This window comes from Xenopus tropicalis, chromosome 5 (genome assembly GCF_000004195.4).
Source record: "Xenopus tropicalis strain Nigerian chromosome 5, UCB_Xtro_10.0, whole genome shotgun sequence".
Taxonomy (NCBI): Eukaryota; Metazoa; Chordata; class Amphibia; order Anura; family Pipidae; genus Xenopus; species Xenopus tropicalis.
Window position 1 is genome coordinate 163753261 of NC_030681.2, and position 26866 is coordinate 163780126.

The 26866-nt window shown below is 47.3% G+C and overlaps 1 protein-coding gene across 2 annotated transcripts in view; it reads right to left on the bottom strand.

Moving 5' to 3' along the window:
* Nucleotides 1–22266, bottom strand: part of LOC100497305 (T-cell differentiation antigen CD6) — a 57282-nt gene extending 35016 nt beyond the window's left edge. For both annotated transcript variants that reach the window (XM_031901986.1, XM_031901985.1), the window contains exons 1-4: nt 22066–22266; nt 15939–16244; nt 14175–14480; nt 13043–13342 (exon numbers count right to left, since the gene is read on the bottom strand). In XM_031901986.1, coding sequence (XP_031757846.1) covers nt 13043–13342; nt 14175–14480; nt 15939–16244; nt 22066–22129 — 976 coding nt within the window. In that variant the 5' untranslated portion in view covers nt 22130–22266. The remainder of the gene's footprint in view (nt 1–13042; nt 13343–14174; nt 14481–15938; nt 16245–22065) is intronic.
* Between the last annotated feature and the right edge of the window lie 4600 nt (nt 22267–26866).

Consider the following 26866-nt stretch of genomic DNA (forward strand, 5'->3'; position numbering starts at 1 on the left):
TATAGGAAGGAGAGGTAATAGTATTGTGAGGGGGGGTGTAACAGTAGGGGAGCTATAGGAAGGAGAGGTAATAGTATTGTGAGGGGGGTGTGTAACAGTAGGGGGAGCTATAGGAAGGAGAGGTAATAGTATTGTGAGGGGTGTGTAACAGTAGGGGGAGCTATAGGAAGGAGAGGTAATAGTATTGTGAGGGGGGTGTGTAACAGTAGGGGGAGCTATAGGAAGGAGAGGTAATAGTATTGTGAGGGGTGTGTAACAGTAGGGGGAGCTATAGGAAGGAGAGGTAATAGTATTGTGAGGGGTGTGTAACAGTAGGGGGAGCTATAGGAAGGAGAGGTAATAGTATTGTGAGGGGGGGTGTAACAGTAGGGGGAGCTATAGGAAGGAGAGGTAATAGTATTGTGAGGGGGGTGTGTAACAGTAGGGGGAGCTATAGGAAGGAGAGGTAATAGTATTGTGAGGGGGGGTGTAACAGTAGGGGGAGCTATAGGAAGGAGAGGTAATAGTATTGTGAGGGGGTGTGAACAGTAGGGGGAGCTATAGGAAGGAGAGGTAATAGTATTGTGAGGGGGGTGTAACAGTAGGGGAGCTATAGGAAGGAGAGGTAATAGTATTGTGAGGGGGGTGTAACAGTAGGGGGAGCTATAGGAAGGGAGAGGTAATAGTATGTGAGGGGGGGTGTAACAGTAGGGGGAGCTATAGGAAGGAGAGGGTAATAGTATTGTGAGGGGGGTGGTAACAGTAGGGGGAGCTATAGGAAGGAGAGGTAATAGTATTGTGAGGGGTGTGTAACAGTTAGGGGGAGCTATAGGAAGGAGAGGTAATAGTATTGTGAGGGGGGGTGTAACAGTAGGGGGAGCTATAGGAAGGAGAGGTAATAGTATTGTGAGGGGGGGTGTAACAGTAGGGGGAGCTATAGGAAGGAGAGGTAATAGTATTGTGAGGGGGGTGTAACAGTAGGGGGAGCTATAGGAAGGAGAGGGTAATAGTATTGTGAGGGGGGTGTAACAGTAGGGGGAGCTATAGGAAGGAGAGGTAATAGTATTGTGAGGGGGTGTAACAGTAGGGGGAGCTATAGGAAGGAGAGGGTAATAGTATTGTGAGGGGGGTGTAACAGTAGGGGGAGCTATAGGAAGGAGAGGTAATAGTATTGTGAGGGGGGTGTAACAGTAGGGGGAGCTATAGGAAGGAGAGGTAATAGTATTGTGAGGGGGTGTACAGTAGGGGAGCTATAGGAAGGAGAGTAATAGTATTGTGAGGGGGGGTGTAACAGTAGGGGGAGCTATAGCAAGGAGAGGTAATAGTATTGTGAGGGGGGGTGTAACAGTAGGGGGAGCTATAGGAAGGAGAGGTAATAGTATTGTGAGGGGGGGTGTAACAGTAGGGGGAGCTATAGGAAGGAGAGGTAATAGTATTGTGAGGGGGGTGTAACAGAAGGGGGAGCTATAGGAAGGAGAGGTATAGTATTGTGAGGGGGGGGTGTAACAGTAGGGGGAGCTATAGGAAGGAGAGGTAACAGTATTGTGAGGGGGGTGTGTAACAGTAGGGGGAGCTATAGGAAGGAGAGGTAATAGTATTGTGAGGGGGGTGTAACAGTAGGGGGGCTATAGGAAGGAGAGGTAATAGTATTGTGAGGGGGGGTGTAACAGTAGGGGGAGCTATAGGAAGGAGAGGTAATAGTATTGTGAGGGGGGGTGTAACAGTAGGGGGGCTATAGGAAGGAGAGGTAATAGTATTGTGAGGGGGGGTGTAACAGTAGGGGAGCTATAGGAAGGAGAGGTAACAGTATTGTGAGGGGGGGTGTAACAGTAGGGGGAGCTATAGGAAGGTGTATGGAGAGGTAATAGGATTGTGAGGGGGGTGTGTAACACTAGGGGGAGCTATAGGAAGGTGTATGGAGAGGTAATAGGATTGTGAGGGGGGTGTGTAACAGTAGGGGGAGCTATAGGAAGGAGAGGTAATAGTATTGTGAGGGGGGTGTGTAACAGTAGGGGAGCTATAGGAAGGAGAGGTAACAGTATTGTGAGGGGGGTGTAACAGTAGGGGAGCTATAGGAATGTGTATGGAGAGGTAACAGTATTGTGAGGGGGGGGTGTAACAGTAGGGGGGGCTATAGGAAGGAGAGGTAATAGTATTGTGAGGGGGGGTGTAACAGTAGGGGGAGCTATAGGAAGGAGAGGTAATAGTATTGTGAGGGGGGTGTGTAACAGTAGGGGGAGCTATAGGAAGGAGAGGTAATAGTATTGTGAGGGGGGTGTGTAACAGTAGGGGAGCTATAGGAAGGAGAGGTAATAGTATTGTGAGGGGGTGTGTAACAGTAGGGGGAGCTATAGGAAGGAGAGGTAATAGTATTGTGAGGGGGGTGTGTAACAGTAGGGGGAGCTATAGGAAGGAGAGGTAATAGTATTGTGAGGGGGGTGTAACAGTAGGGGGAGCTATAGGAAGGAGAGGTAATAGTATTGTGAGGGGGGGGTGTAACAGTAGGGGGGCTATAGGAAGGAGAGGTAATAGTATTGTGAGGGGGGGTGTAACAGTAGGGGGGGCTATAGGAAGGAGAGGTAATAGTATTGTGAGGGGGGGGTGTAACAGTAGGGGGAGCTATAGGAAGGAGAGGTAATAGTATTGTGAGGGTGGATGTGTAACACTAGGGGGAGCTATAGGAAGGTGTATGGAGAGGTAATAGGATTGTGAGGGGGGTGTGTAACAGTAGGGGGGAGCTATAGGAAGGAGAGGTAATAGTATTGTGAGGGGGGGTGTAACAGTAGGGGGAGCTATAGGAAGGAGAGGTAATAGTATTGTGAGGGGGGGTGTAACAGTAGGGGGAGCTATAGGAAGGAGAGGTAATAGTATTGTGAGGGGGGGGTTGTAACAGTAGGGGGGGCTATAGGAAGGAGAGGTAATAGTATTGTGAGGGGGGGTGTAACAGTAGGGGGAGCTATAGGAAGGAGAGGTAATAGTATTGTGAGGGGGGGTGTAACAGTAGGGGGAGCTATAGGAAGGAGAGGTAATAGTATTGTGAGGGGGGGTGTAACAGTAGGGGGAGCTATAGGAAGGTGTATGGAGAGGTAACAGTATTGTGAGGGGGGGTGTAACAGTAGGGGGGCTATAGGAAGGAGAGGTAATAGTATTGTGAGGGGGGGTGTAACAGTAGGGGGGCTATAGGAAGGAGAGGTAATAGTATTGTGAGGGGGGGGTGTAACAGTAGGGGGAGCTATAGGAAGGAGAGGTAATAGTATTGTGAGGGGGGTGTAACAGTAGGGGGAGCTATAGGAAGGAGAGGTAATAGTATTGTGAGGGGGGGTGTAACAGTAGGGGGAGCTATAGGAAGGAGAGGTAATAGTATTGTGAGGGGGGTGTAACAGTAGGGGGAGCTATAGGAAGGAGAGGTAATAGTATTGTGAGGGGGTGTAACAGTAGGGGGAGCTATAGGAAGGAGAGGTAATAGTATTGTGAGGGGGTTGTAACAGTAGGGGGAGCTATAGGAAGGAGAGGTATAGTATTGTGAGGGGGGTGTAACAGTAGGGGGAGCTATAGGAAGGAGAGGTAATAGTATTGTGAGGGGGGTGTAACAGTAGGGGGAGCTATAGGAAGGAGAGGTAATAGTATGTGAGGGGGGGTGTAACAGTAGGGGGAGCTATAGCAAGGAGAGGTAATAGTATTGTGAGGGGGGGTGTAACAGTAGGGGGAGCTATAGGAAGGAGAGGTAATAGTATTGTGAGGGGGGGTGTAACAGTAGGGGGAGCTATAGGAAGGAGAGGTAATAGTATTGTGAGGGGGGTGTAACAGAAGGGGGAGCTATAGGAAGGAGAGGTAATAGTATTGTGAGGGGGGGTGTAACAGTAGGGGGAGCTATAGGAAGGAGAGGTAACAGTATTGTGAGGGGGGTGTGTAACAGTAGGGGGAGCTATAGGAAGGAGAGGTAATAGTATTGTGAGGGGGGTGTAACACTAGGGGGAGCTATAGGAAGGAGAGGTAATAGTATTGTGAGGGGGGGGTGTAACACTAGGGGGAGCTATAGGAAGGAGAGGTAACAGTATTGTGAGGGGGTGTTGTAACAGTAGGGGGAGCTATAGGAAGGAGAGGTAATAGTATTGTGAGGCGGGGGGTGTAACACTAGGGGGAGCTATAGGAAGGAGAGGTAATAGTATTGTGAGGGGGGGTGTAACAGTAGGGGGGCTATAGGAAGGAGAGGTAATAGTATTGTGAGGGGGGGTGTAACAGTAGGGGGAGCTATAGGAAGGAGAGGTAATAGTATTGTGAGGGGGGTGTAACAGTAGGGGGGCTATAGGAAGGAGAGGTAATAGTATTGTGAGGGGGGGTGTAACAGTAGGGGGAGCTATAGGAAGGAGAGGTAACAGTATTGTGAGGGGGGGTGTAACAGTAGGGGGAGCTATAGGAAGGTGTATGGAGAGGTAATAGGATTGTGAGGGGGGTGTGTAACACTAGGGGGAGCTATAGGAAGGTGTATGGAGAGGTAATAGGATTGTGAGGGGGGTGTGTAACAGTAGGGGAGCTATAGGAGGAGAGGTAATAGTATTGTGAGGGGGGTGTGTAACAGTAGGGGAGCTATAGGAAGGAGAGGTAACAGTATTGTGAGGGGGGGTTGTAACAGTAGGGGGAGCTATAGGAATGTGTATGGAGAGGTAACAGTATTGTGAGGGGGGGGTGTAACAGTAGGGGGGGCTATAGGAAGGAGAGGTAATAGTATTGTGAGGGGGGTGTAACAGTAGGGGGAGCTATAGGAAGGAGAGGTAATAGTATTGTGAGGGGGGTGTTGTAACAGTAGGGGGAGCTATAGGAAGGAGAGGTAATAGTATTGTGAGGGGGGTGTGTAACAGTAGGGGGAGCTATAGGAAGGAGAGGTAATAGTATTGTGAGGGGGGTGTGTAACAGTAGGGGGAGCTATAGGAAGGAGAGGTAATAGTATTGTGAGGGGGGTGTGTAACAGTAGGGGGAGCTATAGGAAGGAGAGGTAATAGTATTGTGAGGGGGGTGTAACAGTAGGGGGAGCTATAGGAAGGAGAGGTAATAGTATTGTGAGGGGGGGGTGTAACAGTAGGGGGGCTATAGGAAGGAGAGGTAATAGTATTGTGAGGGGGGGGTGTAACAGTAGGGGGGGCTATAGGAAGGAGAGGTAATAGTATTGTGAGGGGGGGTGTAACAGTAGGGGGAGCTATAGGAAGGAGAGGTAATAGTATTGTGAGGGGGGGTGTAACAGTAGGGGGAGCTATAGGAAGGAGAGGTAATAGTATTGTGAGGGGGGGGTGTAACAGTAGGGGGAGCTATAGGAAGGTGTATGGAGAGGTAACAGTATTGTGAGGGGGGGGTGTAACAGTAGGGGGGGCTATAGGAAGGAGAGGTAATAGTATTGTGAGGGGGGGTGTAACAGTAGGGGGGGCTATAGGAAGGAGAGGTAATAGTATTGTGAGGGGGGGGTGTAACAGTAGGGGGAGCTATAGGAAGGAGAGGTAATAGTATTGTGAGGGGGGTGTGTAACAGTAGGGGGAGCTATAGGAAGGAGAGGTAATAGTATTGTGAGGGGGGTGTAACAGTAGGGGGAGCTATAGGAAGGAGAGGTAATAGTATTGTGAGGGGGGTGTAACAGTAGGGGGAGCTATAGGAAGGAGAGGTAATAGTATTGTGAGGGGTGTGTAACAGTAGGGGGAGCTATAGGAAGGAGAGGTAATAGTATTGTGAGGGGTGTGTAACAGTAGGGGAGCTATAGGAAGGAGAGGTAATAGTATTGTGAGGGGTGTGTAACAGTAGGGGGAGCTATAGGAAGGAGAGGTAATAGTATTGTGAGGGGGGGTGTAACAGTAGGGGGAGCTATAGGAAGGAGAGGTAATAGTATTGTGAGGGGGGTGTGTAACAGTAGGGGGAGCTATAGGAAGGAGAGGTAATAGTATTGTGAGGGGGGTGTAACAGTAGGGGGAGCTATAGGAAGGAGAGGTAATAGTATTGTGAGGGGGGTGTGTAACAGTAGGGGGAGCTATAGGAAGGAGAGGTAATAGTATTGTGAGGGGTGTGTAACAGTAGGGGGAGCTATAGGAAGGAGAGGTAATAGTATTGTGAGGGGGGTGTGTAACAGTAGGGGGAGCTATAGGAAGGAGAGGTAATAGTATTGTGAGGGGTGTGTAACAGTAGGGGGAGCTATAGGAAGGAGAGGTAATAGTATTGTGAGGGGTGTGTAACAGTAGGGGAGCTATAGGAAGGAGAGGTAATAGTATTGTGAGGGGGGGTGTAACAGTAGGGGGAGCTATAGGAAGGAGAGGTAATAGTATTGTGAGGGGGGTGTGTAACAGTAGGGGGAGCTATAGGAAGGAGAGGTAATAGTATTGTGAGGGGGGGTGTAACAGTAGGGGGAGCTATAGGAAGGAGAGGTAATAGTATTGTGAGGGGGGTGTGTAACAGTAGGGGGAGCTATAGGAAGGAGAGGTAATAGTATTGTGAGGGGGTGTAACAGTAGGGGGAGCTATAGGAAGGAGAGGTAATAGTATTGTGAGGGGGGGTGTAACAGTAGGGGGAGCTATAGAAGGAGAGGTAATAGTATTGTGAGGGGGGGTGTAACAGTAGGGGAGCTATAGGAAGGAGAGGTAATAGTATTGTGAGGGGGGTGTGTAACAGTAGGGGGAGCTATAGGAAGGAGAGGTAATAGTATTGTGAGGGGTGTGTAACAGTAGGGGGAGCTATAGGAAGGAGAGGTAATAGTATTGTGAGGGGGGTGTAACAGTAGGGGGAGCTATAGGAAGGAGAGGTAATAGTATTGTGAGGGGGGTGTAACAGTAGGGGGAGCTATAGGAAGGAGAGGTAATAGTATTGTGAGGGGGGTGTAACAGTAGGGGGAGCTATAGGAAGGAGAGGTAATAGTATTGTGAGGGGGGGGTGTAACAGTAGGGGGAGCCTATAGGAAGGAGAGGTAATAGTATTGTGAGGGGGGGTGTAACAGTAGGGGGGAGCTATAGGAAGGAGAGGTAATAGTATTGTGAGGGGGGTGTAACAGTAGGGGAGCTATAGGAAGGAGAGGTAATAGTATTGTGAGGGGGTGTAACAGTAGGGGGAGCTATAGGAAGGAGAGGTAATAGTATTGTGAGGGGGGTGTAACAGTAGGGGGAGCTATAGGAAGGAGAGGTAATAGTATTGTGAGGGGGGTGTAACAGTAGGGGGAGCTATAGCAAGGAGAGGTAATAGTATTGTGAGGGGGGGTGTAACAGTAGGGGGAGCTATAGGAAGGAGAGGTAATAGTATTGTGAGGGGGGTGTAACAGTAGGGGGAGCTATAGGAAGGAGAGGTAATAGTATTGTGAGGGGGGTGTAACAGAAGGGGGAGCTATAGGAAGGAGAGGTAATAGTATTGTGAGGGGGGGGTGTAACAGTAGGGGGAGCTATAGGAAGGAGAGGTAACAGTATTGTGAGGGGGGTGTTGTAACAGTAGGGGGAGCTATAGGAAGGAGAGGTAATAGTATTGTGAGGGGGGGTTGTAACAGTAGGGGGGCTATAGGAAGGAGAGGTAATAGTATTGTGAGGGGGGGTGTAACAGTAGGGGAGCTATAGGAAGGAGAGGTAATAGTATTGTGAGGGGGGTGTAACAGTAGGGGGGCTATAGGAAGGAGAGGTAATAGTATTGTGAGGGGGGTGTAACAGTAGGGGGAGCTATAGGAAGGAGAGGTAATAGTATTGTGAGGGGGGGTGTAACAGTAGGGGGGCTATAGGAAGGAGAGGTAATAGTATTGTGAGGGGGGGTGTAACAGTAGGGGGAGCTATAGGAAGGAGAGGTAACAGTATTGTGAGGGGGGGTGTAACAGTAGGGGGAGCTATAGGAAGGTGTATGGAGAGGTAATAGGATTGTGAGGGGGGTGTGTAACACTAGGGGGAGCTATAGGAAGGTGTATGGAGAGGTAATAGGATTGTGAGGGGGGGTGTAACAGTAGGGGAGCTATAGGAAGGAGAGGTAATAGTATTGTGAGGGGGGTGTGTAACAGTAGGGGGGAGCTATAGGAAGGAGAGGTAATAGTATTGTGAGGGGGTGTGTAACAGTAGGGGGAGCTATAGGAAGGTGTATGGAGAGGTAATAGTATTGTGAGGGGGGGTGTAACAGTAGGGGGGAGCTATAGGAAGGAGAGGTAATAGTATTGTGAGGGGGGTGTGTAACAGTAGGGGAGCTATAGGAAGGAGAGGTAACAGTATTGTGAGGGGGGGTGTAACAGTAGGGGGAGCTATAGGAATGTGTATGGAGAGGTAACAGTATTGTGAGGGGGGGGTGTAACAGTAGGGGGGGCTATAGGAAGGAGAGGTAATAGTATTGTGAGGGGGGGTGTAACAGTAGGGGGAGCTATAGGAAGGAGAGGTAATAGTATTGTGAGGGGGGTGTGTAACAGTAGGGGGAGCTATAGGAAGGAGAGGTAATAGTATTGTGAGGGGGGTGTGTAACAGTAGGGGGAGCTATAGGAAGGAGAGGTAATAGTATTGTGAGGGGGGTGTGTAACAGTAGGGGGAGCTATAGGAAGGAGAGGTAATAGTATTGTGAGGGGGGTGTAACAGTAGGGGGAGCTATAGGAAGGAGAGGTAATAGTATTGTGAGGGGGGGGTGTAACAGTAGGGGGCTATAGGAAGGAGAGGTAATAGTATTGTGAGGGGGGGGTGTAACAGTAGGGGGGGCTATAGAAGGAGAGGTAATAGTATTGTGAGGGGGGTGTAACAGTAGGGGAGCTATAGGAAGGAGAGGTAATAGTATTGTGAGGGGGGGTGTAACAGTAGGGGAGCTATAGGAAGGAGAGGTATAGTATTGTGAGGGGGGGGTGTAACAGTAGGGGGAGCTATAGGAAGGAGAGGTAATAGTATTGTGAGGGGGGGTGTAACAGTAGGGGGGCTATAGGAAGGAGAGGTAATAGTATTGTGAGGGGGTGTAACAGTAGGGGGAGCTATAGGAAGGAGAGGTAATAGTATTGTGAGGGGGGTGTAACAGTAGGGGGAGCTATAGGAAGGAGAGGTAATAGTATTGTGAGGGGGGGTGTAACAGTAGGGGAGCTATAGGAAGGAGAGGTAATAGTATTGTGAGGGGGGGGTGTAACAGTAGGGGGGGCTATAGGAAGGAGAGGTAATAGTATTGTGAGGGGGGGTGTAACAGTAGGGGGGGCTATAGGAAGGAGAGGTAATAGTATTGTGAGGGGGGGGTGTAACAGTAGGGGGGAGCTATAGGAAGGAGAGGTAATAGTATTGTGAGGGGGGTGTGTAACAGTAGGGGGAGCTATAGGAAGGAGAGGTAATAGTATTGAGGGGGTAACAGTAGGGGGAGCATAGGAAGGAGGTAATAGTATGTGAGGGGTGTAACAGTAGGGGGAGCTATAGGAAGGAGAGGTAATAGTATTGTGAGGGGGTGTAACAGTAGGGGGAGCTATAGGAAGGAGAGGTAATAGTATTGTGAGGGGTGTGTAACAGTAGGGGGAGCTATAGGAAGGAGAGGTAATAGTATTGTGAGGGGTGTGTAACAGTAGGGGGAGCTATAGGAAGGAGAGGTAATAGTATTGTGAGGGGTGTGTAACAGTAGGGGGAGCTATAGGAAGGAGAGGTAATAGTATTGTGAGGGGTGTGTAACAGTAGGGGGAGCTATAGGAAGGAGAGGTAATAGTATTGTGAGGGTGTGTAACAGTAGGGGGAGCTATAGGAAGGAGAGGTAATAGTATTGTGAGGGGGGTGTGTAACAGTAGGGGGAGCTATAGGAAGGAGAGGTAATAGTATTGTGAGGGGGGTGTGTAACAGTAGGGGAGCTATAGGAAGGAAGGTAACAGTATTGTGAGGGGGGTGTGTAACAGTAGGGGGAGCTATAGGAAGGAGAGGTAATAGTATTGTGAGGGGGGTGTGTAACAGTAGGGGGAGCTATAGGAAGGAGAGGTAATAGTATTGTGAGGGGGGGTGTAACAGTAGGGGGAGCTATAGGAAGGAGAGGTAATAGTATTGTGAGGGGTGTGTAACAGTAGGGGGAGCTATAGGAAGGAGAGGGTAATAGTATTGTGAGGGGGGTGTGTAACAGTAGGGGGAGCTATAGGAAGGAGAGGTAATAGTATTGTGAGGGGTGTGTAACAGTAGGGGGAGCTATAGGAAGGAGAGGTAATAGTATTGTGAGGGGTGTGTAACAGTAGGGGGAGCTATAGGAAGGAGAGGTAATAGTATTGTGAGGGGGGGTGTAACAGTAGGGGGAGCTATAGGAAGGAGAGGTAATAGTATTGTGAGGGGTGTGTAAACAGTAGGGGGAGCTATAGGAGGAGAGGTAATAGTATTGTGAGGGGTGTGTAACAGAAGGGGGAGCTATAGGAAGGAGAGGTAATAGTATTGTGAGGGGTGTGTAACAGAAGGGGGAGCCTATAGGGAAGGAGAGGTAATAGTATTGTGAGGGGTGTGTAACAGTAGGGGGAGCTATAGGAAGGAGAGGTAATAGTATTGTGAGGGGTGTGTAACAGAAGGGGGAGCTATAGGAAGGAGAGGTAATAGTATTGTGAGGGGGGTGTGTAACAGTAGGGGGAGCTATAGGAAGGAGAGGTAATAGTATTGTGAGGGGTGTGTAACAGAAGGGGGAGCTATAGGAAGGAGAGGTAATAGTATTGTGAGGGGTGTGTAACAGTAGGGGGAGCTATAGGAAGGAGAGGTAATAGTATTGTGAGGGGGGTGTGTAACAGTAGGGGGAGCTATAGGAAGGAGAGGTAATAGTATTGTGAGGGGGGTGTGTAACAGTAGGGGGGGCTATAGGAAGGAGAGGTAATAGTATTGTGAGGGGTGTGTAACAGTAGGGGGAGCTATAGGAAGGAGAGGTAATAGTATTGTGAGGGGGGGTGTAACAGTAGGGGAGCTATAGGAAGGAGAGGTAATAGTATTGTGAGGGGGGTGTAACAGTAGGGGGAGCTATAGGAAGGAGAGGTAATAGTATTGTGAGGGGGGGTGTAACAGTAGGGGGAGCTATAGGAAGGAGAGGTAATAGTATTGTGAGGGGGGGTGTAACAGTAGGGGGAGCTATAGGAAGGAGAGGTAATAGTATTGTGAGGGGGGTGTAACAGTAGGGGGAGCTATAGGAAGGAGAGGTAATAGTATTGTGAGGGGGTGTAACAGTAGGGGGAGCTATAGGAAGGAGAGGTAATAGTATTGTGAGGGGGGTGTAACAGTAGGGGGAGCTATAGGAAGGAGAGGTAATAGTATTGTGAGGGGGGTGTAACAGTAGGGGGAGCTATAGGAAGGAGAGGTAATAGTATTGTGAGGGGGGGTGTAACAGTAGGGGGAGCTATAGCAAGGAGAGGTAATAGTATTGTGAGGGGGGGTTGTAACAGTAGGGGGAGCTATAGGAAGGAGAGGTAATAGTATTGTGAGGGGGGGTGTAACAGTAGGGGGAGCTATAGGAAGGAGAGGTAATAGTATTGTGAGGGGGGGTGTAACAGAAGGGGGAGCTATAGGAAGGAGAGGTAATAGTATTGTGAGGGGGGGTGTAACAGTAGGGGGAGCTATAGGAAGGAGAGGTAACAGTATTGTGAGGGGGTGTGTAACAGTAGGGGGAGCTATAGGAAGGTGTATGGAGAGGTAATAGGATTGTGAGGGGGGTGTGTAACACTAGGGGGAGCTATAGGAAGGTGTATGGAGAGGGTAATAGGATTGTGAGGGGGGTGTGTAACAGTAGGGGGAGCTATAGGAAGGAGAGGTAATAGTATTGTGAGGGGGGTGTGTAACAGTAGGGGAGCTATAGGAAGGAGAGGTAACAGTATTGTGAGGGGGGTGTAACAGTAGGGGGAGCTATAGGAATGTGTATGGAGAGGTAACAGTATTGTGAGGGGGGTGTGTAACAGTAGGGGGGGCTATAGGAAGGAGAGGTAATAGTATTGTGAGGGGGGGGGTGTAACAGTAGGGGGAGCTATAGGAAGGTGTATGGAGAGGTAACAGTATTGTGAGGGGGGTGTGTAACAGTAGGGGGGGCTATAGGAAGGAGAGGTAATAGTATTGTGAGGGGGGGGTGTAACAGTAGGGGGAGCTATAGGAAGGAGAGGTAATAGTATTGTGAGGGTGGATGTGTAACACTAGGGGGAGCTATAGGAAGGTGTATGGAGAGGTAATAGGATTGTGAGGGGGGTGTGTAACAGTAGGGGGAGCTATAGGAAGGAGAGGTAATAGTATTGTGAGGGGGGTGTGTAACAGTAGGGGAGCTATAGGAAGGAGAGGTAATAGTATTGTGAGGGGGGTGTAACAGTAGGGGGAGCTATAGGAAGGAGAGGTAACAGTATTGTGAGGGGGGGTGTAACAGTAGGGGGAGCTATAGGAAGGAGAGGTAATAGTATTTTGAGGGGGGGTTGTAACAGTAGGGGGAGCTATAGGAAGGTGTATGGAGAGGTAACAGCATTGTGAGGGGGGTGTGTAACAGTAGGGGGGGCTATAGGAAGGAGAGGTAATAGTATTGTGAGGGGGGGTGTAACAGTAGGGGGAGCTATAGGAAGGAGAGGTAATAGTATTGTGGAGGGTGGATGTGTAACACTAGGGGGAGCTATAGGAAGGTGTATGGAGAGGTAATAGGATTGTGAGGGGGGTGTGTAACAGTAGGGGGAGCTATAGGAAGGAGAGGTAATAGTATTGTGAGGGGGGTGTGTAACAGTAGGGGGAGCTATAGGAAGGAGAGGTAATAGTATTGTGAGGGGGGTGCGTAACAGTAGGGGGAGCTATAGGAAGGAGAGGTAATAGTATTGTGAGGGGGGTGTGTAACAGTAGGGGAGCTATAGGAAGGAGAGGTAATAGTATTGTGAGGGGGGTGCGTAACAGTAGGGGGAGCTATAGGAAGGAGAGGTAATAGTATTGTGAGGGGGGTGTGTAACAGTAGGGGGAGCTATAGGAAGCAGAGGTAATAGTATTGTGAGGGGGGTGTGTAACAGTAGGGGGAGCTATAGGAAGGAGAGGTAATAGTATTGTGAGGGGGGTGTGTAACAGTAGGGGGAGCTATAGGAAGGAGAGGTAATAGTATTGTGAGGGGGGGGTGTAACTGTAGGGGGTGCTATAGGGAGGGGGGTGAGAACGTTACTTACCATTGCACAACAGCCCCAATGCTCCTTCATACCCACAGATATTACGGTTCTTGACGTGGATTCGGCAGTCCCAGGGGGAACTGACCCGCGGGGGGCAGATAAAAGCCATATATGTGCTGAGCGAGTGATTAGAAATGGATTTCTTCAGAAAGGACCCACATTCGAGATATCTGCAGAGCATCTCAGAGTCTTCATCATCCCAGTGACTGTTGCAGACCGTCCCCCAAACGCCATGGAGATACACCTCAAGCCGCCCCGAGCAGCCGTCGGACCCCCCATTGAGGCGCACAGCCCGGTGCCCTGTAGAGGCAGAGATACAGGACACAGCATGGGAAGGTTCTGTTCGGACTGCAAAAGTCACACAGAATTCCAGCATTGTCACAGGCAGTCTGTGCCCAAGTTATTGGGTCTGGATTCTGTAGGGTTGGTGCAACCAGCGCCAAGGCCCGGGCATTCCCATGTAACTCATTGAGCGAAGGTCAGTTTTGTGTTTAGGGGTAAAATGCAAAGGTGATGTAACCTCAAGGCAGGGGTTCATTCCAAGGGGCCAGAACAACACCCCAAGGGGTTCATTCCAAGGGGCCAGAACAACACCCCAAGGGGTTCATTCCAAGGGGCCAGAACAACACCCCAAGGGGTTCATTCCAAGGGGCCAGAACAACACCCCAAGGGGTTCATTCCAAGGGGCCAGAACAACACCCCAAGGGGTTCATTCCAAGGGGCCAGAACAACACCCCAAGGGGTTCATTCCAAGGGGCCAGAACAACACCCCAAGGGGTTCATTCCATGGGGCCAGAACAACACCCCAAGGGGTTCATTCCAAGGGGCCAGAACAACACCCCAAGGGGTTCATTCCAAGGGGCCAGAACAACACCCCAAGGGGTTCATTCCAAGGGGCCAGAACAACACCCCAAGGGGTTCATTCCAAGGGGCCAGAACAACACCCCAAGGGGTTCATTCCAAGGGGCCAGAACAACACCCCAAGGGGTTCATTCCAAGGGGCCTTCATGATTATGGACACTACTTGCACCTAATTTGGAGTCCATTTTGGCATTTTGCACTGCTCCTTGCCATCGTACAAATCTCTTACCCTAAACATGAATTGAGTCTGTATAAAAGAGAAATGTCTCACCAGAGCAGATAACCCCGGCGTGCTCCCGGGCTGAGCAGTCATGATTGGCCTTCGCTGGACATTCCCACAAATAACGCTCAGCGCCGCTGCAGTTCACCTCTTCTCTGTGAATCTTTAACGGCCCCGACCCAAAATGGGACCCTCCAAGAGCTTTTAAAGGCAAACCACAACCCAGCTGCCGACAAGTCACCTGGGCATCAAGGGCATCCCATCCATCATCACAAATGGAACCCCAAACCTCATCCAGCAGAAGCTCAACGCGTCCGGCACAGGGACTTCCCCCTCCAACAAGCTTTACAGATAGTTCTGTGGAATCAGAGACAGTATGGTATATACACTGGGAAATACAGCTTTATGGCCGGCAAAAGTACAATTGTTACACACCTAGATTATATGGAAGCCCACCTTGCTATGGGAGGCAATGGGAGCACCATGACGTGACTACTGGAAAGCTCACCCTGGGAGATTCTTAGTGGAAAAGCACCATATGGATCTTAACAAACAACCAATGATGGCCCTAGTCTGGTATTATAAACTGTTATTATTGTAGGGACCCATCCCCTATTGATATATTTTATTCTGTTTTCTTTCTTTCTTTTTATTAGTATTTAAGAAGAACATGCAGGTGAAGAAGAAAAGAGCAAAGAAAAGGTAAGTAGTGAAAACAAGCAGATTAACGATTATAAACATAAAACTAATTGTAGTCATTGTAGTAATATAGAGAGTAACATTAAATATACAGTAATGGGGTTAATATAGATGTAGTACAACAGGGATCCATGGATTGTCTCGCTCCTCATTCTCCAAGTCTTCAATATTCTGTATCTTCTCCATTTTGATGTAAATTTTAAACGGTTTTCAGAAGATCGTATCTGTAACGAATGGCTTCATTTGTACAAAGATTAGTTAGTTCCTCTGAAACTCCAATAGAAAAGGGAGAGGAGGGGTCGATCCATTCTCTTTAACATAGTTATTCTAGCGGCGGCTAAAGTCAATATTCACCCTAATATGAGAAGAATTCCAAACCGGATATTATTATTGATATTCAGGAAAGGAAAATGTGGAGATAAAGAGAGTTGTGAGTGAAGGTTTATCTCTATCCAAAATGTCTTGGTTATTGGCCATTCCCAAAACAAATGAAAAGAGTTAGGGGAAGGAAAATGACATGTAGGACATCTATTGAGGTATTTGTCATTTTGAATGAAAGTTGAACCCTTTGTCAGCCTGATGGGCCAGTCTGGGGTTTGGTCTCTCCAGGTCTCAGAGGATATAAGGGGTTGGGCTGTGAGCCTGGGCTTTGGGTTGGGCTGTGAGTTTGGGCTATGGGTTGGGCTGTGAGTTTGGGCTATAGGTTGGGCTATAGGTTGGGCTGTGAGTTTGGGCTATAGGTTGGGCTGTGAGTTTGGGCTATGAGTTGGGCTGTGAGTTTGGGCTATGAGTTTGGGCTATGAGTTGGGCTGTGAGTTTGGGTCATAGGTTGGACTATGAGTTGGGCTATGGATTGGACTATGGGTTGGGCTATGGATTGGACTATGGGTTGGGCTATGGATTGGACTATGGGTTGGACTATGAGTTGGGCTGTGAGTTTGGGCTAAGAGCAGCCTCGCACTGTATCAGAGGGAAATATTGACCACTTACTGACCATACTTAATGCCAATAATACATTTTAGGCTCTGAAGCCAATATAGTTGGACTAGTGACCAGGGCCACATAGATATTTCAGAGCACAAGAGCTCAGAGACTGCTCAGAGGAGGAGCTGTTACCTTGGCAGCTGATCATTGCTGGACCCGAGCAGTTCCCTGGGGGCAAATAGGACAATGCGCATTGGCTCAGTGACTCGTTGGCTGTGGAACAGTGTATTGCGACATGCGCAGAAGAGTTTGTGAAGGCCTCAGTATAGGAAGGGTTTGGATCCTTTGGTTTCCCACAATGCAGTGCGTTGCAGATGGGCACAGAAAGCGCCACATCCAGGGAGTCTTTACACAGAGGCAGCCACTCACTCTGGGTCTTTATCTCCACGGTCCCTTCACAAGGACGATTCTTTGCGCCCAAACGAACAGAGACAGGGTCTATAAGATAAAAGAACATTGTCAGAAAAAAAGTAACACAGATCCTGCAAGAGGGTATGGGGAAAACATTAACGTTAGGGCCAAACCCAACAGAGGCTACAAATGAGCCCCCAGCAATGCAGGACCTATGGCCCAGTCACACCACCGTCTGGTGGCCCTCCGTCTGCGGCTGCTGGCAGATCAAACAGAGGGCATCAGGGGGCATCAAACAGAGGGCATCATGGGGCACCTAACAGAGGGCATCATGGGGCACCAAACAGAGGGCATCAGGGGGCATCAAACAGAGGGCATCATGGGGCACCAAACAGAGGGCATCAGGGAGCACCAAACAGAGGGCATCAGGGAGCACCAAACAGAGGGCATCAGGGGGCACCAAACAGAGGGCATCAGGGGGCACCAAACAGAGGGCATCAGGTGCACCAAACAGAGGGCATCAGGGGGCACTAGAGGGCATCAGGGGGCATCAAACAGAGGGCATCAGGGGGCACCAAACAGAGGGCATCAGGGGGCACCAAACAGAGGGCATCAGGGGCACCAGAGGGAATCAGGGGCATCAAACAGAGGGCATCAGGGGGCACCAAACAGAGGGCATCAGGGGCACCAGAGGGAATCAGGGGCATCAAACAGAGGGCATCAGGGGGCACCAAACAGAGGGCATCAGGGGCACCAGAGGGAATCAGGGGCATCAAACAGAGGGCATCAGGGGGCATCAAACAGAGGGCATCAGGGGGCACCAACAGAGGGCATCAGGGAGCATCAAAAAGAGGGCATCAGGGGGCACCAACAGAGGGCATCAGGGGGCACCAACAGAGGGCATCAGGGGGCAGCATGGGACCCAATATTTTGTACATTCTTATCCCTGGTATAGAGAGAGGGCTCTTGCTTGGATAGATGCTTGAATATTTCTTTAAGTTCTTTATTTTTCTTTTAACATGAAATGGGAGGGGATCCAGAAGGAAAAAAGGGGTGGGGGAGGGGGAACGCTTGAATATTTCTAAATATGATCCTTACCTGCAATCAGTTTTAGGTAATAAATTACATTTGTCATTTAGAAAAAGTAATCTTTTAGTAATCTGTTAGTGATCTATTAGCAATCTGTTAGTAATATATTAGTAAAGTTAGTAATCTGTTAGTAATCAATTAGTAATCTATTAGTAATCTGTTAGCGATCTATTAGTAATGTTAGTGATCTATTAGTAATCTGTTAGTAATATATTAGTAAAGTTGGTAATCTGTTAGTAATCTTTTAGGGATCTATAAAAATAAAAAAAATAAAAAATTGTTGGTGAACTTTGTATAAAATACTTGCGAAACAAAGGCTTTAGCTCCCAGTTGCCGCTCTGTGCTGCACCCAATACAATTGTAGAAATCCAAAAAATAGGAAAAAAAGCTTCAGCAGGTTTGCTGCAAACCATTTATTGTGGGGGGGTAACGGGACATGTTTCGGGTCAATTCCCTTTATCAAGTGTACAAAGACCAGAACCCTGTGTCTCATTTAAAGCCAAATTGACCTATGACCCACCAAGCTCACTCCTTAAAGTGATAGTACAATAGTTAAACATAAGTGAGGGGTCAGTATATAATATACCTTGTGAAAAAAGCGCTACAGTTAAGCAAAGCAATGCTTCATTATATATTAACATTAAAGTGATAGGGCAGCGATTAAGCATAGATAATGCCACAATGTGCATAGATTTGGTAAAACAATAATATATAAGATGATCAAAAACAAGTGCAGTGAATAAAGCATACAGTCCAAATAGTAAATCCATAAGTGTTGGTCCAATGTCCTTGGAAAACCATTAAAAACAGCTCTGTAAAAGAGAAGGGAGGTCCAGTTGAACCAAACCCACAAAAAACACTCTTGGGGGCCACTGCACGTTTACACGTGTCTAACCACACCATTGATAGGAAACTGCCCATACAGGGCCCACCCAGGGTAATGTAGGCCTCTATGTATTGAAATTGCCTATACATGTTTAAATGCAATATTTTTATGTCATTTCCATATGGATTTCTACTATTAGTCATCTATTAGTAATCTGTTAATTAATCTAACTATAACTATATTATAAACAAGAGAGAGGGTTAAAGTGGGTTTTATATAGAGAAATTGGTAGTGATATGAAGTGAAATTGAAACTAGGTAAGATATAGAGGTATATGAACAGTAGTGCAATGGAGAGAGGGTAGAAGTTAGGTAGAACGACATGCCCCCCGGCTAACAGAGATAAGAAATGTTCAGCAGTGAGACAAAGAGAAGATAGAACTGGTTAGCACTACAAGCCCCTGAGATACAGGCATGTAAATAGTGAGATGGAGAGAGGGTGGAACCAGGTAGCACCCCATAGCCATTGAGATACAGACATGTATAGGTAGTGAGATGGATAGAGGGTGGAACCAGGTAGCACCCCATAGCCATTGAGATACAGACATGTATAGGTAGTGAGATGGATAGAGGGTGGAACCAGGTAGCACCCCATGGCCATTGAGATACAGACATGTATAGGTAGTGAGATGGATAGAGGGTGGAACCAGGTAGCACCCCATGGCCATTGAGATACAGACATGTATAGGTAGTGAGATGGATAGAGGGTGGAACCAGGTAGCACCCCATGGCCATTGAGATACAGACATGTATAGGTAGTGAGATGGATGGAGGGTGGAACCAGGTAGCACGCCATGGCCATTGAGATACAGACATGTATAGGTAGTGAGATGGATATAGGGTGGAACCAGGTAGCACCCCATGGCCACTGAGATACAGACATGTATAGGTAGTGAGATGGATAGAGGTTGGAACCAGGTAGAACTCCATGGCCATTGAGATACAGACATGTATAGGTAGTGAGATGGATAGAGGGTGGAACCAGGTAGCACCCCATGGCCACTGAGATACAGACATGTATAGGTAGTGAGATGGATAGAGGTTGGAACCAGGTAGCACTCCATGGCCATTCAGATACAGACATGTATAGGTAGTGAGATGGATAGAGGGTTGAACCAGGTAGCACCCCATGGCCACTGAGATACAGACATGTATAGGGTGGAACCAGGTAGCACCCCATGGCTATTGAGATACAGACATGTATAGGTAGTGGGGTGGATAGAGGGTTGAACCAGGTAGCACCCCATGGCCACTGAGATACAGACATGTATAGGTAGTGAGATGGATAGAGGGTGGAACCAGGTAGCACCCCATGGCCATTGAGATACAGACATGTATAGGTAGTGAGGTGGATAGAGGGTGGAACAAGGTAGCACCCCATGGCCATTGAGATACAGACATGTATAGGTAGTGAGGTGGATAGAGGGTGGAACCAGGTAGCACCCCATGGCCATTGAGATACAGACATGTATATGTAGTGGGGTGGATAGAGGGTGGAACCAGGTAGCACCCCATGGCCATTGAGATACAGACATGTATAGGTAGTGAGGTGGATAGAGGGTGGAACCAGGTAGCACCCCATGGCCATTGAGATACAGACATGTATAGGTAGTGGGGTGGATAGAGGGTGGAACCAGGTAGCACCCCATGGCCATTGAGATACAGACATGTATAGGTAGTGAGGTGGATAGAGGGTGGAACCAGGTAGCACCCCATGGCCATTGAGATACAGACATGTATAGGTAGTGGGGTGGATAGAGGGTGGAACCAGGTAGCACCCCATGGCCATTGAGATACAGACATGTATAGGTAGTGAGATGGATAGAGGGTGGAACCAGGTAGCACCCCATGGTCATTGAGATACAGACATGTATAGGTAGTGAGGTGGATAGAGGGTGGAACCAGGTAGCACCCCATGGCCATTGAGATACAGACATGTGTAGGTAGTGGGGTGGATAGAGGGTGGAACCAGGTAGCACCCCATGGCCATTGAGATACAGACATGTATAGGTAGTGAGATGGATAGAGGGTGGAACCAGGTAGCACCCCATGGCCATTGAGATACAGACATGTATAGGTAGTGAGGTGGATAGAGGGTGGAACCAGGTAGCACCCTATGGCCATTGAGATACAGACATGTATAGGTAGTGAGGTGGATAGAGGGTGGAACCAGGTAGCACCCCATGGCCATTGAGATACAGACATGTATAGGTAGTGGGGTGGATAGAGGGTGGAACCAGGTAGCACCCCATGGCCATTGAAATACAGACATGTATAGGTAGTGAGGTGGATAGAGGGTGGAACCAGGTAGCACCCCATGGCCATTGAAATACAGACATGTATAGGTAGTGAGGTGGATAGAGGGTGGAACCAGGTAGCACCCCATGGCCATTGAGATACAGACATGTATAGGTAGTGGGGTGGATAGAGGGTGGAACCAGGTAGCACCCCATGGCCATTGAGATACAGACATGTATAGGTAGTGAGGTGGATAGAGGGTGGAACCAGGTAGCACCCCATGGCCATTGAGATACAGACATGTATAGGTAGTGGGGTGGATAGAGGGTGGAACCAGGTAGCACCCCATGGCCATTGAAATACAGACATGTATAGGTAGTGAGGTGGATAGAGGGTGGAACCAGGTAGCACCCCATGGCCATTGAAATACAGACATGTATAGGTAGTGAGGTGGATAGAGGGTGGAACCAGGTAGCACCCCATGGCCATTGAAATACAGACATGTATAGGTAGTGAGGTGGATAGAGGGTGGAACCAGGTAGCACCCCATGGCCATTGAGATACAGACATGTATAGGTAGTGGGGTGGATAGAGGGTGGAACCAGGTAGCACCCCATGGCCATTGAGATACAGACATGTATAGGTAGTGAGGTGGATAGAGGGTGGAACCAGGTAGCACCCCATGGCCATTGAGATACAGACATGTATAGGTAGTGGGGTGGATAGAGGGTGGAACCAGGTAGCACCCCATGGCCATTGAAATACAGACATGTATAGGTAGTGAGGTGGATAGAGGGTGGAACCAGGTAGCACCCCATGGCCATTGAAATACAGACATGTATAGGTAGTGAGGTGGATAGAGGGTGGAACCAGGTAGCACCCCATGGCCATTGAGATACAGACATGTATAGGTAGTGGGGTGGATAGAGGGTGGAACCAGGTAGCACCCCATGGCCATTGAGATACAGACATGTATAGGTAGTGAGGTGGATAGAGGGTGGAACCAGGTAGCACCCCATGGCCATTGAGATAAGACATGTATTGGTAGTGGGGTGGATAGAGGGTGGAATTTGGTGCAATGTGGAGATATAAGTAGTGATATGGGGAGAGGGTAAAACTAGGTAGCACAGGTATGGGACCTTTTATCCAAAATGCTCGGAACCTGGGGTTTCCCAGATAAGAAATCTTTCTATTATTTTGATCTTCATACCTTGAGTCTACTAAAAATTAATGTAAACATTAAATAAACCCAACAGGATTGTTTTGCTTCCAATAAGGGTTATTTCTATCTTAGTTTGTGTCATGTACATAATAGAAAGAAAAAAATATATAATTTTTAAAAACCAGAATTTTTTGTTTAAAATGGAGTCTACGGGAGAAGGCCTTCCTATAATTCAAAGCTTTCTAGATAGTCCCATACCTGTACTGTATGGCCCCTGAGATATAGAAATACAATCAGATAGATGGAGATGGAAATCCACAATTATAAACTCAATATAATACAGAGAAGCGGGGATGGAGGGCAGGAACGTCAACGGAACTTAGCTGCTTTGGGAAAAAGATCGGGAACTGCGGAAGTACTAGTGCTACTGTATTTCATGGCTGGAGCTGTAGGACCATCAAAGCCACAAGACACAAAGGCTGGAGGCAGCAGGGATCTCACCTAGTTCAGGAGGACTGAATTGACATTACTGACCTGTTTTGTTGGCAGTTCCCATCTTGAGTCCCACAAAAAGGTAGCAAAGCAATAGCATCGTCATCGGTTTGGGTTCTAGTTCTGTTATTCAGGGTCTCAATGTGGCTCTCAAGGTTCTTCTTCTGCAGCCAGATCCTCACTCTCCTGACCTTCAGACGCCTATTGTCTCTCTGCCACCATCTCCATTATCTCAGGTTGTTTTACTCTGTAATTCTTGTGGGTTTGGTTTACAGGAAACAATGACGAATGTGTTCGAGGAGAATGACAGGAAGGGGGTGTCTTTTGTGGTTGAAAAACAACTTAGAAAAATGGAGAAAATTGTCTTTTTTTCACAAACATTAAATACTGGCTTGTTTGTATATAATAGTATATAATCTGTGCAACATTACAGGTTGGCCATCTCAATTTAAAGCAAATAATTCATAAATAATTAGCTTCTTAAACAGAATCTCGTACTTGGTCCCAACTAATTTGCTTCAGATCCTGTATCTAGAGGGTCCCAAGCATTCTGCACAGTAATAATTTCCTGCATTACCTTGCTCAGCCCCCAAATCCCAGCCAATTTGCAGAGATCAGAAGACTTAGCTTGGTCATTGGACGTCTGGAGTGCTTTGTTTTGCACTACAACTCCCAGCAACTCTAGCTGTTAGTAGTGGCCTATTAGTTTTAGGACAGAAGACGGTTGGTCTCCCCAATCTGCAATGGGCCGGGGGGCTTTAAATAAACCAAACAACGCATTTCCAGGACACATTGCACTGTGGTCCTACAGTCCAGTAAAGCCGTAAAAGTGCATTAAACAGAGCTCGAAGTCTGAAGATCTACAGGCAGATACAATTTCCTATGACCCAGAGCATGAAAGAGAAAAATCCCATAGAGCAAAAAGAACTGCAACTTAACTGAAATGGAGTGTGGGTGGAAAATAAAATGAATTTGCCCTTTTTACTGTTGCTCACAAGCTCTTGCTCTGTGCTGGGTTTCCTGTTCCTGGGCAAAACCCTGCGGTAACGTCATTGTGATAAGCCAGCAAGAAGCCACAACTGTGCAGAAAAGCCCCAAGCTCTGAGGCCAGGATTAAATACCTGTGATAAACCAGGCCACCGCATTAGATCCATGCACAACTACAGTGGGCCTGATTCACTAAAGGGCGATAAAACGTGCGCTATTTTTATTGTGCGCTAAAATTTTTACCGCGGCTTAATTTTGCCGATTTTTCGCACGATTCACTATAAGCATACTCGCGCTTTTTTACGCGCGATATTGCATGCGTTATTTAACTCGCGAAAGGCTATTTCAATGCGGTATTTGCTGGTACATGTGCTAAATTACGCCCGCGAATAGTCGCCGCATATGAATGGTGTATATAAATATTAGCCACATATAAATAGTAGCATATAAATAGTAGCATATAAATGGTAGCATATAAATGGTAGCATATAAATGGTAGCATATAAATGGTAGCATATAAATGGTAGCATATAAATGGTAGCATATAAATGGTAGCATATAAATGGTAGCATATAAATAGTAGTATATAAATAGTAGCCACTAGTGATGAGCAAATGTGTTCTGGTTTCTTTAGTGAAAAATTAGCAAATCTTTCGAAAGATCCACGAAACGGCAAAAATGTTGTGCGGGCAAAAAAATTGTTGCCCGTGACTATTATTTTTTGACGCTTGTATAAATTTTTGGATGTGCGGTGAATTTTTGCGTGGCGAATTTTTTCATGCGTTTTGCCATTGGCGGATTGTTTTGCGAAACACAGGAAAAAATCCGCCGCAAAAAAATTCAACGCACGTCCAAAAATTTGCTGCGAATCCATGCCTGGCAAAACATTTCATCACTTGTAGCCAAATATAAATAGTCGCGCAAATGAACGCACGCCATGTTAGCCATACACGCCAATACTTGCAGAAAATTACTGTTAAAAATGACCATTTCGCTGCAAACTGGCGGCTGCGTCACTCTGGGGGAAACACAGACTGAATAAATAACACTGTAAGTCCATATTTTATTGCCAAAAACTCATTTACTGTACTTTTGTATAATTTTTCGCCTGCCTGTAGTAGGGGTTAATTTTTGCATAGCCGAATGCGATATTTAGCGCGCAAAAGTTATAGTGAATCATGCGATCGTATTATTGTCAGCGCGGAAATTAACGCATGCGGTAAAACTAGTGCGAGAAATAACCCATGCAAAAATGGCGATTTTTCGCACGCGATAATACTATGGTGAATCGCGCGCAAATTATTTTGCGTTTTTTAACGCAAAAAAGCGTGCGATAATTTTTATCGCACTTTAGTGAATCAGGTCCAGTATATCTACGTGACAACTACTCCAACTACAGCTGTAGTACAATGTCCCAACCAGCTAAAAAAAGTGCTCCAAGAGGTAGAAGGGTGAAAAAACAGGTCAGGGGCAATAACAACTCTCTGTGCCAGTGACGCACAACTTGCACCCTTGGCTATGAACAATACACCTTATTTTAGCCTAAAACTAAAGACCAAAGTTGCAATAAATGTATTATATCTCCTCAAATGAGACGACTTTAAAACAAGATTCCCTTTACAATCTATATAAGTTTTTTTAAAATTTACCGTTGAGATTATTTCCCAGATACCATTCGATGGATTTTGATTCTGTATGGCAGGGGAAAGCCATTCCCAAACTACACTTTTAAAAAACATTTTGACAAATGGGGCGACTTCAGTACATTTGGAAAAAAGAAAGTGAATTTTACTTGCCTTCTTGACGTAGATTCTATTTCTTCTAGACCCAACATGTCAGCCCACATGGGTAGCATTGCCCCTCCCCCACAGGAGGCTGGACCTATAACAAAGCCAATTAAAATGAATCCTGCTCTATAAGACCACCTGACTTCCGTCTCACCACTGTTATACATTGGCCATAGCAGTATAGGAAGCAGAATTGGGGTGGGAAACCCTGTACTGACATGTCGGAACTAGAAGAGATAACATTTACGTCAAGAAAGTAAGTGAAATTCACTTTTTCTTCTGCGTCCCCCACGTCAGTACTCATGGGATCTACCAAGCCCCGCCCCACAAGCAGTAAGGGGTGGGAAACAAAAGGTACAAACCCAACAAGAGCTAGAGAGGCCAAACACAGGGCCAACATCCCGTAGAGGACGCCCCAAGGTCTTGGTAAGGGGCCGACAACCAAAGCTCAATTTCCCTGCGACAAGGGTTCCCTCAAAGACCCGAGGGCCTTTCACAAAACCCAGACACTCACTGCAGACACAACCATAATCTTGGCATAACCAGCCCAATAGTATCACTACCCTAGCACAGCCAGCAGGCCAGAAAATCCACCCCAGAAACTGGCAACAACTAGGATATATAACCCCACTAGTGCTGGGGCTAAGAAACTGACCGTAAGCCCCAAACAGTGGTACTAGAACATAAATCCACCCCAGAAACTGGCAAAAACTAGGATATATAACCCCACTAGTGCTGGGACTAAGGAACTGACCCTAAGCCCCAAACAGTGGTACTAGAACATAAATCTACCCCAGAAACTGGCAAAAACTAGGATATATAACCCCACTAGTGCTGGGGCTAAGGAACTGACCCTAAGCCCCAAACAGTGGTACTAGAACATAAATCCACCCCAGAAACTGGCAAAAACTAGGATATATAACCCCACTAGTGCTGGGGCTAAGGAACTGACCCTAAGCCCCAAACAGTGGTACTAGAACATAAATCCACCCCAGAAACTGGCAAAAACTAGGATATATAACCCCACTAGTGCTGGGACTAAGGAACTGACCCTAAGCCCCAAACAGTGGTACTAGAACATAAATCTACCCCAGAAACTGGCAAAAACTAGGATATATAACCCCACTAGTGCTGGGGCTAAGGAACTGACCCTAAGCCCCAAACAGTGGCACTAGAACATAAATCCACCCCAGAAACTGGCAACAACTGGGATATATAACCCCACTAGTGCTGGGGCTAAGGAACTGACCCTAAGCCCCAAACAGTGGCACTAGAACATAAATCTACCCCAGAAACTGGCAACAACTGGGATATATAACCCCACTAGTGCTGGGGCTAAGGAACTGACCCTAAGCCCCAAACAGTGGCACTAGAACATAAAGCTTGTCACATGCAAGCATCTACTCCACTATCAGGCAGCAGAGGAATGTGTTACCGGAAGAATTCGTAGAGGAAAGACCTCTCCTACGTCTCCCACTGAGGAGAACAGTCGCTGGAAGTGGAACAGGACTGGACCAAGTGGAGGAGTGGCAGAAGTGCCAAACCAGGCGTCTATAGCAAAATCGTGAGGCAGCTTGTCTCACACCTATTTGTACTCTACTGGGTCAAGAATTACTAAATGTCTTTATTGTACTAAGTGCCCCTATATTATGGGTGTATAATACTTGCTGCAACCTGTATTACTCCCACTTGTACTATACTGGATTAGGTCATACTAATTGTCTTTATTCTACTGAGCACCTCTGTATTATGGGTACTTCAGGGTCTCTCATTCCCACATGTAATACTAATCACCTTTATTGTGGTGAGCACCCCCAAATTAGTGGTTTATAAAGCATGTTACAGTGTGTGTCTCATGTCCACTTGCACTGGGTGTATGCTTCACACTTAATTGTTACTAATTACAAGTTATGTTTATTATAAAACCAATAATGGATACAAAAGGTAAATACGACATTGACCTAAGGGATATACAACTTAAACATTTGATTTTGCATTTACTGCAAAGCTTTCCACTAATAAGCGGCAATAAGTCAGTCCTTTTTTCAAATGCCTTTTATCACATCCTT